Source organism: Histoplasma capsulatum (genome assembly GCF_000150115.1).
Source record: "Histoplasma capsulatum G186AR genomic scaffold supercont2.4, whole genome shotgun sequence".
Lineage (NCBI taxonomy): Eukaryota > Fungi > Ascomycota > Eurotiomycetes > Onygenales > Ajellomycetaceae > Histoplasma > Histoplasma capsulatum.
In genome coordinates this window covers 629,336-642,019 of record NW_025544804.1, presented here as the reverse complement: position 1 = coordinate 642,019, position 12,684 = coordinate 629,336, and the positions used below count along the sequence as shown (strand labels likewise).

The following is a 12,684-nucleotide window of genomic DNA, read 5'->3' as shown; positions in this document are numbered from 1 at the left end:
GGCATTTTGGCTTGTGAAAGTGAAAATAAAAGGGGGTGGGGGAAGGGGGAGGAGTTATGTGAGTGAGTAAGTGAGTGTGCGTGTGTGTGTGTGTGTGTGTGTGGATCATGGAGTGGGCACTGGGGCATGGTGTGTCAGTGATGAATATGCGGAGAGTGAAAAGTAAAGAAAGATGCTTCGGCGACTAAACGGGAGTCTTGATTCTGATCATCTCCTTCTACCATGCCGAGTGTGCGAAAGGGAGTACGATAAGCGTACTAGCACTGTACAGTACAAAACATGTCGTTGGAAGAAGTTTTATTCCTAGGCATTAAATATAACTATGTAGGAAGTTGGAGCGACGAGGGAAGGAGAACTACGCAACTGCATCCTTTGATGCCGTCTTATATTTGATATTCTGCATAGCCTGTCCCAACGTATGCTTTAAAGTGATCGGCGACATGGAACTGCATAGTTTGGGAGGTGAGGGTCGCATTTCATGAGCTGATAAATTCCTGGGCTGGCTCGCATTCTAGAAACTACCTTCACGCAAGGTAGGCGATCATGGATCTAGCGCGTATAGAGCACCCTCCACACCCAAGGTTTCTTGGGCATTCACATTCGCGTCTTGAGGGAATGGCATTTTGTCAGCTGGCCCCGCAACAAAAAATAACTTTTCCCAGAAGCGGTACCTTCGGAACGAGGTGTGGAGGCGGCTCGTATCCGGATATCTAGTTGGGACTTTCGAGGGAGACCAAGAATTCACATTATTGACCAACCCCCCATTCCTGGCGATCTTGGGCGTCAGCCACGGAGAAAGAATCTGAAAAACCCTTTCTGTTGAACGGAGCTTTCATCATATGAAGAAAGGAGATCGGTTCATTGCTTTTGTTATTTATTCAAAAAATTATAAATTTGAAAGGGGCCAGGATTACCCCGGAATATTTCCAGAGCTTGCTTTTGTTGGCCGGCAAGCTTGGACGTTTGCGGGAGGCATACGGGGTTCCCGTCCGGCAACTTTAAAGGACGTCGAAATCATGGTTTCTTATTGCTAATTCCAAAGAATCGATACTTGCTTCTGGGTTCAGATTTTTATTTTTAAAAAAAAAAGTGTCGTCATCTCATCTTCCTCTGGCGTGGGTGCCTCTAGCCCTCCTTTTCTTCTGGGCAAGTTGCACACGCTCGTTATCATAATAAATACTCGTAAGACTCGGGGTGTGGCGGCAGTCCGAGGAGAAGATCCTTGTTTTTCATGTCGCACACTGTCCCCCATTCTTTCACATATCAGGGAAGACCTACACAATCAGCGGCACAAACGGCATACCGATACTCCAATCATGGCGCAGATTTAAATCAAGATTCCTAAGTCGCGTAGTTCTTGGATGCAATTTGGATGGGCGCAAAAAGTCTCCTATTCTTTCCTTGTCTGGGTTTTTGATCTAGGGGACTGGTATAACGGGGCCGTTTACCAACGATCAATGCCCTGTGTGTCAGTTCGGATGTGGTAGGACTCATGTCTGGGACAATGTGGCAGGGTTCTCTCGTTTTCCTTTTTGTGAACTCATCGATTGGCTCAAGGCAACTCCAGTGTCTCAGTTGACATTCGTCAATGGGGGCAGTGAGACTATATTCGCATAGTTAAATGACGTTTGTTATCGTCAGCGAGCTAATCAGTGATTCTAGTCATATCCCTCAAATAACTAGTAGCCCTGTTCTTCAAAATATTCAACACCAAATTAGAAGGCAACGACACTGTAGAGCATGCTTGCGGGAAAACTGCATGTTTTCTCCAAATACTAAACCTTGCCCATGGGTTGGGACAGTATTGCAGGTTCATAGTTGGATTCTGGCGTCAAAGGAGAACGGACAATTAGCGAAAAGCAGGAAAATCTCCTCTGAATGGGTACCGAGTTGCTTGATAGGCGAGGAACCAGCAACTTTCGATCAACAGGGGACGAATCAGAAGCTCTGCACAAGCTTTTTGCCTCCAAGGAGCGGAGGGAAATACTTCTCGGGATGAGATCAAGGGGGGCTAAATAAATATCTCCACCCAATCTCTGGACTTTGGTAAACGAGGAGCGGCCTGTCGTTGATTAGCAGCTGTTGGCTACGGGGTAGCGGGGCTGCCCGTGGTTTCTCCACCACGATGGGTGTTAGGCTTGTTCGTTAGCTTCCTGATGCCTGCTTGGAGTTGGCGGTTTTAGCGGGGTGTGGCTGGGACCCCGAGGCTCAGGGTGACTCAGCCACTAGCGTGCTCGCCTCCACCGAGCCGTCCATCCAACCTCATCCTCACTCCTCACTCCTGATTTCCCTGTAGCAGGCCTTCAGGCGACGAGGACAGACTCTGTTCTTCAGACATCAACCGAGCGAGGACCCTGTGTCAATCCTATCTGGTTCCCTTTGCATTTCTTCTCCACAGCATCCACTAGGGAAGCTTCCTTTGCGCAGCTCCACAGGTCTGTGCATCCCATCCAAGTTTATCATACACCACCTCTGTCAAAACCAAAACTAAAGCTTGAGTGATCATCTGATACAAATTTTTAGTTGGTGCTGACCCGAAGCTAACTGATGAGGGTTTAGCTATTCACCTTTTCGGACTGGACCCTTCAGATTTATCGCTGCCACCTTTATCGCGAACCCTCCATCTCAAGCTACTGATCACCACCATCAACACGCACTACGCACCACCACCACCACACCACTACGTCGGCTCCCTGTGCCATCGACTTTCCTTGCTAGTATACACTCTTACTTACTCCTACCGGGACACCAGCAGACACGGGGGTAAGTCCACTCACATTACATCATACCCGTGGTCTTACAGAAGGGCAAGGATGACTTGGTGTGCCTCTGGGATCTCGACTGCTCCCCTCCTTCAGTATCCTGTACTTCTAAAATAGCTTGCCCAATGAATATTATGATAACCATCTGACCTACAGCTACCCCACACCACACATGCTTTTTAGCTGCATATCATCTGCGAGAGATACTTACATACATATCTTGGCTTTTGTGGGAAGTTGAACCCTTCAGTTACGGCCTGTATCTGTATGCAGATCTCTCGGGAGGAAGCGAGCCGATATCTACCCGTTTTGTTGAATGACGTCGGGGATTTCATTTTGAACGAGACTGGAAATAAGAAGTTTAAGCAAGGAGACACAAAAGGAAATACACTTTGACCACCACAGAAACGGCTATCGCGGAAGATGGCGTCCGCGTCGTTTCGTGACTCCATGAATTCCTTGGGATGGACACTGGGGCAACCGGATACTGCATCTACCAATCGAACAACCTCAAAGTCGGTATTCGCGAGCATTCAGTCACTTAACCCTTTTGCGGATCGGGGTTATGTTCAGCTTCCTGCACAAGATGATTCAGCTGCATCTCTACCGGCTCCAACAAGGCGAGAGGAGGACGAAACATGGTTTTCATGTGAGTCTCATGACACACCTTTTTGACGCAGATGTCTTGTCTATTTCGTGTCATCTCTATGGCCAACGTACAAGTGACACACCTCAGTTCCTGCGTCCGCACAGACTCACATGCATGTCCTGCCGTGGAGTTTCTTTCTCCGCAGCAAGGCGAAGTCGATGCATCATTCTCAGCTTCCTATTTGTGGTGTTCGAAACGTGCTAACTATTCAACCATTTGCTCCGCAGTAACTCGATGGGACCGCATGCTGATATTTGCTGGGTGTATCGTTGGGGCTCTTGTGTGTTTCAGTATTTGCATAGGGCTCATATTATTCCCTCTGATGTTCAGGGCAAGGAAATTTGCAGTTTTGTGAGTTTAATTTTCTTTCACATAACGCCCACCCCCTTTTTCCCCTCAAGACTGCCTTGAAACCTTTCAGCAATGGCGTATGCAGCCGAATTCTACTCACCCACACACAATAATGGGTTCACGAAAAGGCTGCATTGCCTCAAACCTTGAATAACTGTATGCGATTGTCAACGTCGGCTTGTTGTTAAACCATGCCCCACGCTTGTCATCCCTGACATACCGCTATGTCATCTACTATTCCATTTGTGCCGGCCTCCGAGATCCTCCGGTTGTCTTTGGCCGCGTCTAGAGCTCATTGCGCATCCGCCTGCATCTCTGCATATCTCATATTTACGTGATGTCATAGCTAATATATTCTTTTCCCTTAAGGTGGTCTGTGGGATCCGTTCTCTTTCTCATCTCCTGGGCTGTTCTCATGGGCCCCATGGCATATGTCAAGCATTTAGCATCGGGGCCTCGCCTTCCATTCACTGGGGCCTATTTCACGTCAATTGGCCTAACTCTCTACTTTGCTATCGGAGTAAGTCCACTTTTTCAGTCTGCATATTCCGGATTTTCCTTCATCTTTCCCCATTAGGGAAGTGTTCACTGTGTTTTCATTTTACAAATGTTATCCATTTCTCCTCTCTACCAGAAATTCCCCCCCATTGTCCTAATATCCTTGCCCCGGTATTCTCCGTCCTGCATAACAAAATGTTTCCATCCATCCAACTATTACCCTCCGGACTCTACTTACATCCCGTAATTCCTCGTGGATTTCATGAGAAAAGGGGTCCCGTGGAGAGAATGAAAGCATCGCCACCAGATTCCATATATTCCAACCTTGAGCTCCCCTCCCATTCACCTACACCATCTTCAATTTTCCCCATGTTCCCAATGTTGCAAACTTATACACCTCTTGAAGACATGGGCCGTTTCCGGTTTATCCGCACAAGCCTAAAATCCATATCCAACGACAAACCATCTGACCGAGACTAACTTTTACCGCGCAGCTCCACTCCACGATTCTCACCCTGATCTCCTGCATTTTCCAACTCATTGCTCTCGTTTGGTATCTCGTGAGCTATTTCCCTATGGGCAGCACTGGTTTGAGGCTTGCAGCGCGTGTTGGGGGAGGTAGGGTTGCGGCTTGGATGAGTGATTGAGTAGATCGAGGCAGATGGAGAGAGCGGGGGGGAAAGCAGCGTAACGAATGCATATGTAATACCACCTTTAATTGATTTATGTTTTGTCTCTCAACGAACTTGGAACGGCTACGTTTACTCATACATTCTCCTATTTCCATATAGAGCCGCAGTTATTGTTGTTCTGGCATCCCTTTCATCGTGCTTTCATTTCCTTTCCTTATGTTCCCTGTTTTCTGCTAGTGATTGGAAATGGAATAAAATTTTGGGCCGCAATTTTTGGATTGTTTTTTTTTTTTTTAATTCCTATTTATTTATTTTTAAATTTGCTTGGTTATTTTGCTTGGTTGGTTCTCTTTTGATTTCTTTCGCTTCGAAATACCTCATATTTCCCTTCCTTCTATCTCTCTCGGCGATCCCATAGATGCATACCCATTTACAATCGAGGATACAGAGATATGAGAAAATCAAATTAGATTCCAATCCTTTTCACAACCACTCCGACTCCATATATATATTCATATCAATCATCTAAGAAAACGCTCAAAAGGAGATAAACAATTGCAGACACATTGAAAAAATATTTGTAGCAACAAAAATCAAAATCAGTCACTCTTCTTGTCTGCTTATGTTTCGCCTACAAAGCACAAAAAAGAGAGAGGTCTGAATCGCATAGAATGAATATATGACTCTACTTTTCTCGATGTAATTCTGTTTAACCTCAATATCAATAAGCCAGAGCAAAGCCCCACGCCCTTCTCCCCCCCTCTCCCCAACTCCCGAACCTTTCCCTTTCATTTCATCAGCACCTCCCCAACACTCCCCTCCAACATTGTGACAGAAGGCACCTCAGCCTCCCAAATACCCGTCTCAGCCCCAGCTCCAACCTCCAGCCAACGTTTCAACAAATCATTGCTTTCCTTCGGTTTCACTTCTGGCGCCGCCGTGCCGACTGTGATATGGGGGATATCATTCGCGCATGGCCATGAATCTCCCTCCCGCGGGCAGATGCGCGCGACAAAGGCCATAATTCTATCATCCCAGACGAGGCGCTCGATGCGGACACGGGTGGTGCCTAGGATTGGTGTTTCGAGAACGTAGCCGTTTGCAGGATTCGGTTGCTCTTTTTGGATGGCGGCTTTGTAGAGGTTTGTGTAATAGGCCCAGATGTCTGGGTGGGTTTTTTGGGAGGCACGGTGGATTAGGGTTACGTGGAAGGAAGTCTGGATGCGACGGGAGTTTTTGAGGTGGCTGTATAGTTTCCTCCTTTCGGGTGGGATGGTGGAGGATGAGAAGAGCGAGGCGAGTAGGGTGGTTATTTGGTTTGAGTTCAAGGAGATGTTGAAGTATTCTATGCGCTTGGCGAGCTGGTCGGGAGATTCTCGTGGTGCTGTTTGTTTTGAGAACTTATTGCTATTCGAGAATTTGAGGTCGTGCTTTGTGTCGACTTTGTAGTTTTTCATGGCTTCATCGATGGCGTTGTCTAGGTCTGATGAAGTTGGCATTTTGCCCTCCATGAGTTTTGGGAATGAGGAGTGTAGGGCTGAGACGACCTTCTCCAGATTTTCACGAGAAGAGGTGGTCACATCCAGATCGATCACTTCATCAAAACCGTCGTCAGGGTAAAGGTTGGTGTCCACAGCCTCGAATCGACTCAAAAACCCCTCCATAATCCCAATTACGGAGTCCCGGTCTTTGCTACCGGCTTGGATCGTTTGATGGTTGTCCCCTCGTTCTAGAACTCTTGCCTGAGTGACTTTTCTAATATCATGGAGCAATAATTGCTTGGGTTCATGGACATAGTGGAGCGCAACAAATTTTGCATTTGGTACAACTCGTAGAACATCATCAATGATCTGGCTCCTTTCCCGCTTTTGGTGATTGTTACGATCTGCGATGACGACCCCATGAGTTGCAAGAGAAGAGGTCACCTCCTGTGCAAATCTCTTCGGACGGTTCTTCGGTCCCTGAATGTTATCATTCTGGATATGGCCCCAGCCAAATAACTTAACAAGTGCGAGGGCTAAGGTGGTTTTGCCACACCCGATTGAAGCTACTGGCACTAAGACAATATCTTGTGTCACCTTAGCAAGAGGGGAAGTCCCTTCTCCCTGCGCTAATTCCATGGCAATGATATCTGAGCCCTTCATTCCTCTTTCTTTCAAGAAGCCATCTCTCATCGAGATGATGCCATGATTTTGATTGTAGAGCTTTGCAAGCTTAGGGTCCTGAGCAAGTTGCCTCCTAGCATATTGTAGATATTGCTCTGTAATAGCCACATGCTTCTTGATTTTTGGCTGTCTGCCTGCAATTATTGCTTTGGTGGCTTCACGCCACTGCCTGTACATGAGGTATGGTTCTTCAAATTTGTACTTGAAAAACCAGTCTCTATATGGGCCGACACCTCCTTCACTTAGTTGACACCGGATAACAAAGCCTTCGGTGTCCCTACCGTCCCACGACCCTGTCTCTGCGCACTTCTCTAAGAAGGCCTTTACTTCGGAAAGGGAATCCTTCATGAGGAACTGCGCTTTCTTAAATCCCCATTCATCGGCAAATTTGTGAACCTCAAGACTAGGTAGGGTAGCGAATTCGGGAACGTTGTAGTTCAGGCCATGAAGATAGATACCGGAGGCCTCCTCGTCGTAAGGGAGAACGTGCTCCTCAAAACGGTCGTCACAAAGCTCGCCAACAGCAGTTAAATTCGCTTTTCTCAATGCCTTAGCCAAATCTGCCATCGTCCTACCAACAGCGGCTACATGTCGCTTCGCCCAGTTCTCACCAGCAACTGCGTGACTGAGGGTGACATCAGTCCTGGCGCCCGTGGAGTGTTTGCTGCATACAAGCAGCGTGCCATCCTCCAAGCCAGATATAAAAATAATGCAACCATTCTCTTTGACGCTTAGCTCATACGGTCCCCTGGTATTGTGCTCAATGTTTCTCCATCGTGTCAAATTCACTTCATCCACGTTGAAGAACTTGTCATATCCTCGAATAGCGATTTCATATTGATTTTTCTCATTCCTGGTCGTAAACAAACCACGCGCATAGGTTGGCAAGTCATCCCGCTTGTAATCCCAATCCTGGAACCTCCACGAGTCCACACTGATATCTGATCCCGAAACAGGAAAGGTGCTCTTCTTGCAGGAAAATGTCTTTTTCCCCAGCTGTTTCTTCTTACCGCTTGCAGCCTCTAAGCTATGAACAAGCCGAGTAACCTCGTGGACATCTTGTTGAACCATGATTTTGACGTATGAAATGAATATTTGAACGAGTGAGATATCAGGCTGTCCAACATGCGGGGTAGGGGAACGACGTGTCGAGTTCAAAAGCAAAGTACTATGCGGGGTCGCTACTCTAGTTGCTGGAGAAGATCTATGAAACAATTTATTCAAAATCCACAGGGCAGAAAAAGTAATCGAACGAGTTGTCGTTGGCTATCTATTTCTTCATCATGATCGCCAGACCGTTGTGCAAGGTACGTTGGTCTGGGGGCTGCTAGCTCAATCGGGCAAAACCCCCAGTGTTGTTTGATATTTTTTTTTTGCTTTTTGTTTGTTCGGTGGACATTGCCCCAACCCCTCCTCCTCATTATTCAAGAACGCTACGATTTGATCTTATATTTAAAACTGCCGATAATGTCCCCTTCCCAGCCCAACATCTACACTCTTGCAGCAGACAATTCGCCTTCCCTCCTCCCACTCCTTCGGTCAAACCCTGCTTTAGCTTCGTCCCAGGACGACTCTGGCTATTCCCTGCTACATGCTGCTGCTTCGTACGGCCATGTCGAGCTTCTCCGCGCCCTCGTTCAAGAACTCCAGGTAAACGTAAACTTGGTAGACGAGGACGGAGAAACTTGCCTTTTTGTCACGGAATCTGTCGACGTGGCCCGCTGTTTGATCGAGGAACTTGGCGTAGATCGGGATCACAAGAACCACCTTGGTTTGAAGGCGGAGGAGTCTATTGCCAGTGATGGGGAATTTCCGTATTTGATTGAATACCTACAAGGCAGCCAGGCTGGAGATTGCCCGGGCCAACTCCTACAATCATCTATATCGATTCCGCCAAATGTGACTGTCAATGTTGGAAACATGCCTGATCCAGCTGCCGACGGGGATGGGGGCCCTGACCCGGAATTCAAGAGGAGAATTGAGGAGCTTGCTGCAAGGGAAAACTTCCATACTGAAGAGGGGCAGCGGGAACTCCGTCAATTAGTTACGGACGCACTTAAGGATGTGAATGCAGACACACAGGAGAGGGGCGTTAGGAGACGGACTGATTAAAGGGCAATATTTATGATTTACGAATGCCGGACGTATACCGTTTGAATCCCTCGCATGCAGACAGTATATCATAGACCCTAAATGCCACAGCAATAAGCCGAGACCGTATACAATACCAGCCGTAGTTTACAGTCTTGTCCACCGATAGGGAAAGCTTGAGGATTTCGAAGCAGCTTGATCAGGTGACATCACGGCTTTCCAAAGGTTTCCTTCCAGCAACAACTTGAATCTATCAATAAATCAATCCTCCTCACCAACAATTGTCTCATTTCCACTGCTACAGACATGGCCCTGCCTCTGCCACCTAAACCACGCTCCACACTTTCCTCATCATATACGGGGAATCCACCAACGTCCAACGCTCCCCTCGGCACCGAAACCCCTCCCCCGCCGCCCCCGAAACCAAGCAGTCATGAAGCCAGTCGTAAAGGCACACCCCATACCGGCTCCCCATTATCTCTTCCCTCCGCACTACCCAGCTCCACATATCGAGAGTCTTCTACTACACAAGGCCAACCAGGCCTCCATGGCGATCCAGCAATAGCCCGCCCGCCTGATTCCTTGCCGGATGACGCATTCTCCACCGACAACCTTCCACAACCTCCAAAAGTAGAGGACGGTTGGCTTCCAGACAATCTGAAAGATAAATCGTGCGTTTGTCCACATAGCTCAAACCCCTCCAATGCATGGCCACCCAAGCCATCTCACAAATCATTTAACTAACCATTCCGCACACAGGACCCCGGACCTCCACTCCATTCTCCAAAACCCCACCCTCCTCCATGCCCTCGCAACCACCCACCCTTCCTACCCGGCTATGCAAACCCACCTCACCACACTTTTGTCTGCCATCAAACAACTAGCCAAACACCTTGTCTCCCTCGAAGTACACCTACAAAACCTCCGCGCCTCCACCGAATCTCTCCTCCTCCACCACCAATCCCTCGAACTATCCTGGCGCAAGAAGCAGAGTGAGATGGACTCTGCCTTGGAGCCCTGGTCGCCCAAAGCGTTGTATCAGCGACTCGTGGCTGGCATTGCGGAGCAAGAAGCTGTATGTCGAGCAGTTGAGGAGAGCTTCTTAGAGAGTGAGCAGGGCAGTGAGGAGAAAGCTAGCGAGAGGGAGGTTGTGGAGTGGGTCAAGAGGGTCAGGACCGAAGGGGCGAGGTTGGAGAGCAGGCGGGAAATGAGGGCTAGGTGGGATGAAGGGAGAGTGGGGGGTTGGAGATGAATTGAATATAATTGCTGGGCGGCGTTGAATGTCCTTGGCACCGATGGAGCGTTTTTTATTTTACTTTTATTTTTCCCTCTTTCCAATGTATGGAGTTTGGGTATTTTCCGCTTGCTGGGAATTTTGCAGAAGGCCGAGTTGCCCCCGATATCCCGACCAACTGCGTGTTATATGCCAGACTGATATGATATTGTCGTCCGGTTTGCGGCTCGCGAGCAGGAGGAGAAACGGGTGTTGAATTACAACTCTAGAATCAGGAGAGCTATGTACAGTACATGCACTAACTACACTATTAAATACGTACGTATTCAGCATAGAACGGAGGAAATATGCAAAAAAAGGGAAAAAAAATTCTAAGTTTATTCATATGCCACAGTTTCTAATCTGTAGTAAATCAACAAAAACATGCGAAGTATTTGAAACAAAGAGCGGATCGCCGAAATATATCACTCCCCAATCCATGGAAAACACCCTGACACCATCCACACGACACAGCCAACCAATCTATACAAGGTCATAATAAAGGAAACATAAAATCAACCGGTCCACATACTGCTCTCAGACATTATTATCTCCGCTTTGCGCTATCCTGCGCAAGCTACTCGGACTCAATGAAGAAGTCCGGCCGTTTTCCAGTCCCTCATGCTTGACATACCCATTAACCCCAATTCCAGCAAAGAATGCTTTCTCAGGAGCACGCGCGCCCCAAGCCCAGCCGGCACCGCCAGCACTCAGCGGTGGGTGATACCAGCGGAACCCCAAGAAGGCGAAGAAAATACCAAGCAGGCTGCCGCCGAGGACGTCAAAGCCGGCATGGCGGTTGTCAGCCCAGCGGCTGGAGGCTATGTAGGTTGCGGTGGCGATGGGTGCGGCGACGATGATAAGGAGGTAAATTGGCGGGGCGGCGGATTGCTTTCTGATCGGAATGAGGTTTGCGTCAGAGTGGGTTGGTTCGCCGTCATGTTCGCTTTTGATGGATGTGTGTGTGTTTGCTAAGCGAGCAGTTTGTTGGGTACTGGTATCTTGGGTATAGTGCCTTGGGGCGAGGTAGGGAATTGAGATGGAGAATTTTGCGCAAAGCCAGAGAGACAGGTAGGTTAGGCATGCGAAAGACACTGCAGGATAGGAGGTATTAGTATTTGCTTAATTCTCTGTATACCCACATTTCATTTCCTTCTCTTACACCCCAAGGGTTCACTTACAGGAGGAGTGTCCACTAGGAAAGCTAACGAAGCCCTCTCTGGTGAGTTTTTCCGAGGTCTCCTGGCAGATTGTATACGAGACCAGAATCGGGGCACCGTCAATAACTTGCCCCTGACCTCCAACTACATGACTTGAAATATCAGAAAGATTTGGCATACAGCGACTAAGCAGATCCGGCCGTGGTTTTCCATATATGAGTTTAATCGCCTCTGTAGACACATACGACCCAGCACAAGCGATGCCTAGCCCCATCCATCCAACATTCAACTCCCATAATTTGCGTTGCCATACTCGCGCCTTGGGCGCATTTCTATCTGCTGTAAGCTCTTGGATGAAGAAAACGCACACCAGAAGAATGATAGCTGCGGGAACGACGAGGCTAACGAGAACCAAAACTGTAACTGTAACTGATTCATCAACGGTAAATGGAAAGGATATGCTTGGGTCAGAAAGCGAAAATGGGTGTCTATTCGGTTCCGCGAACTTAAGAATGCGGCCTGCGGCTGCGGTCGCCCTGCATTGCAAGAGTTAGCAGAAGTTTGCCGTAAGGGACATTTGTTTCCCGAAGATAACGCACAAGATTAATATCCAGTCGAGCACATATGAGAGGATTAACCGCTTAGAGAATCGCCAGTCATGGCGGGAGGATGCGACTAGGTTCGCGATAGCCATTTAACTTGGATTGTAATGTTTGCACTGCATACGGTAGGTATATTTGGAAGATATAAAATAAAATGGTAGATTTATTTGAGAGCGGACAAGCTATCGAAGCAGAATCCAGACGATTGAAGCGAATAGAATTAAGGTGGAGACCCGAGAGCGCACGGAAACAATGGAGTGCTCTGCAGATGGCTTCAGAGATAGTGACAAAGAAATTCCGTTTGCAACTACGGGCTAGCTCTCCCTACTCATTCTAACCCTCAAGCACAGTAGAGAATGCGTGTCCTTGAGGTTGGTTGAACAGCTCCGAGAAAGCACGCGATAGGTGGCAGGAAGGAGGAGGCTTATATGCGTCCTGCTCCAATGGCGCCAAGACCACGCTTCCGATGCTATGGATATGTCAGGCCATGGGACAGTAAAG

General features: G+C 48.1%; 6 protein-coding genes across 6 annotated transcripts; 3 read left to right on the top strand and 3 right to left on the bottom strand.

The window, feature by feature from the left end:
• Positions 1-541: 541 nt before the first annotated feature.
• HCBG_03324 (uncharacterized protein) lies at positions 542-1,018 on the bottom strand (the record flags this gene model as incomplete). Its single annotated transcript, XM_045430373.1, has 2 exons — positions 542-767; positions 915-1,018. The coding sequence occupies 2 exons, from the start codon at positions 1,016-1,018 to the stop codon at positions 542-544; spliced, it is 330 nt and encodes a 109-aa protein (XP_045288516.1).
• Positions 1,019-2,125: 1,107 nt separating this feature from the next.
• Positions 2,126-5,129, top strand: HCBG_03323 (SFT2 domain-containing protein; the record flags this gene model as incomplete). The annotated part of the gene is made up of 9 exons (XM_045430372.1): positions 2,126-2,144; positions 2,297-2,435; positions 2,560-2,717; positions 2,753-2,763; positions 3,186-3,411; positions 3,639-3,762; positions 4,132-4,282; positions 4,755-4,820; positions 5,052-5,129. 9 exons carry the CDS (start codon positions 2,126-2,128, stop codon positions 5,127-5,129), a joined length of 972 nt encoding a protein of 323 aa, XP_045288515.1.
• Positions 5,130-5,680: 551 nt separating this feature from the next.
• On the bottom strand, positions 5,681-8,128 carry HCBG_03322 (tRNA ligase; the record flags this gene model as incomplete). Its single annotated transcript, XM_045430371.1, has 1 exon — positions 5,681-8,128. One exon carries the CDS (start codon positions 8,126-8,128, stop codon positions 5,681-5,683), a length of 2,448 nt encoding a protein of 815 aa, XP_045288514.1.
• A 212-nt stretch (positions 8,129-8,340) lies between these two features.
• On the top strand, positions 8,341-9,306 carry HCBG_03321 (ankyrin repeat protein; the record flags this gene model as incomplete). The annotated part of the gene is made up of 2 exons (XM_045430370.1): positions 8,341-8,364; positions 8,540-9,306. 2 exons carry the CDS (start codon positions 8,341-8,343, stop codon positions 9,167-9,169), a joined length of 654 nt encoding a protein of 217 aa, XP_045288513.1.
• A 148-nt stretch (positions 9,307-9,454) lies between these two features.
• On the top strand, positions 9,455-10,583 carry HCBG_03320 (uncharacterized protein; the record flags this gene model as incomplete). Its single annotated transcript, XM_045430369.1, has 3 exons — positions 9,455-9,819; positions 9,908-10,316; positions 10,530-10,583. 3 exons carry the CDS (start codon positions 9,455-9,457, stop codon positions 10,581-10,583), a joined length of 828 nt encoding a protein of 275 aa, XP_045288512.1.
• Positions 10,584-10,741: 158 nt separating this feature from the next.
• Positions 10,742-12,529, bottom strand: HCBG_03319 (PAP2 domain-containing protein; the record flags this gene model as incomplete). The annotated part of the gene is made up of 3 exons (XM_045430368.1): positions 10,742-11,515; positions 11,603-12,117; positions 12,181-12,529. 3 exons carry the CDS (start codon positions 12,273-12,275, stop codon positions 10,959-10,961), a joined length of 1,167 nt encoding a protein of 388 aa, XP_045288511.1.
• Between the last annotated feature and the right edge of the window lie 155 nt (positions 12,530-12,684).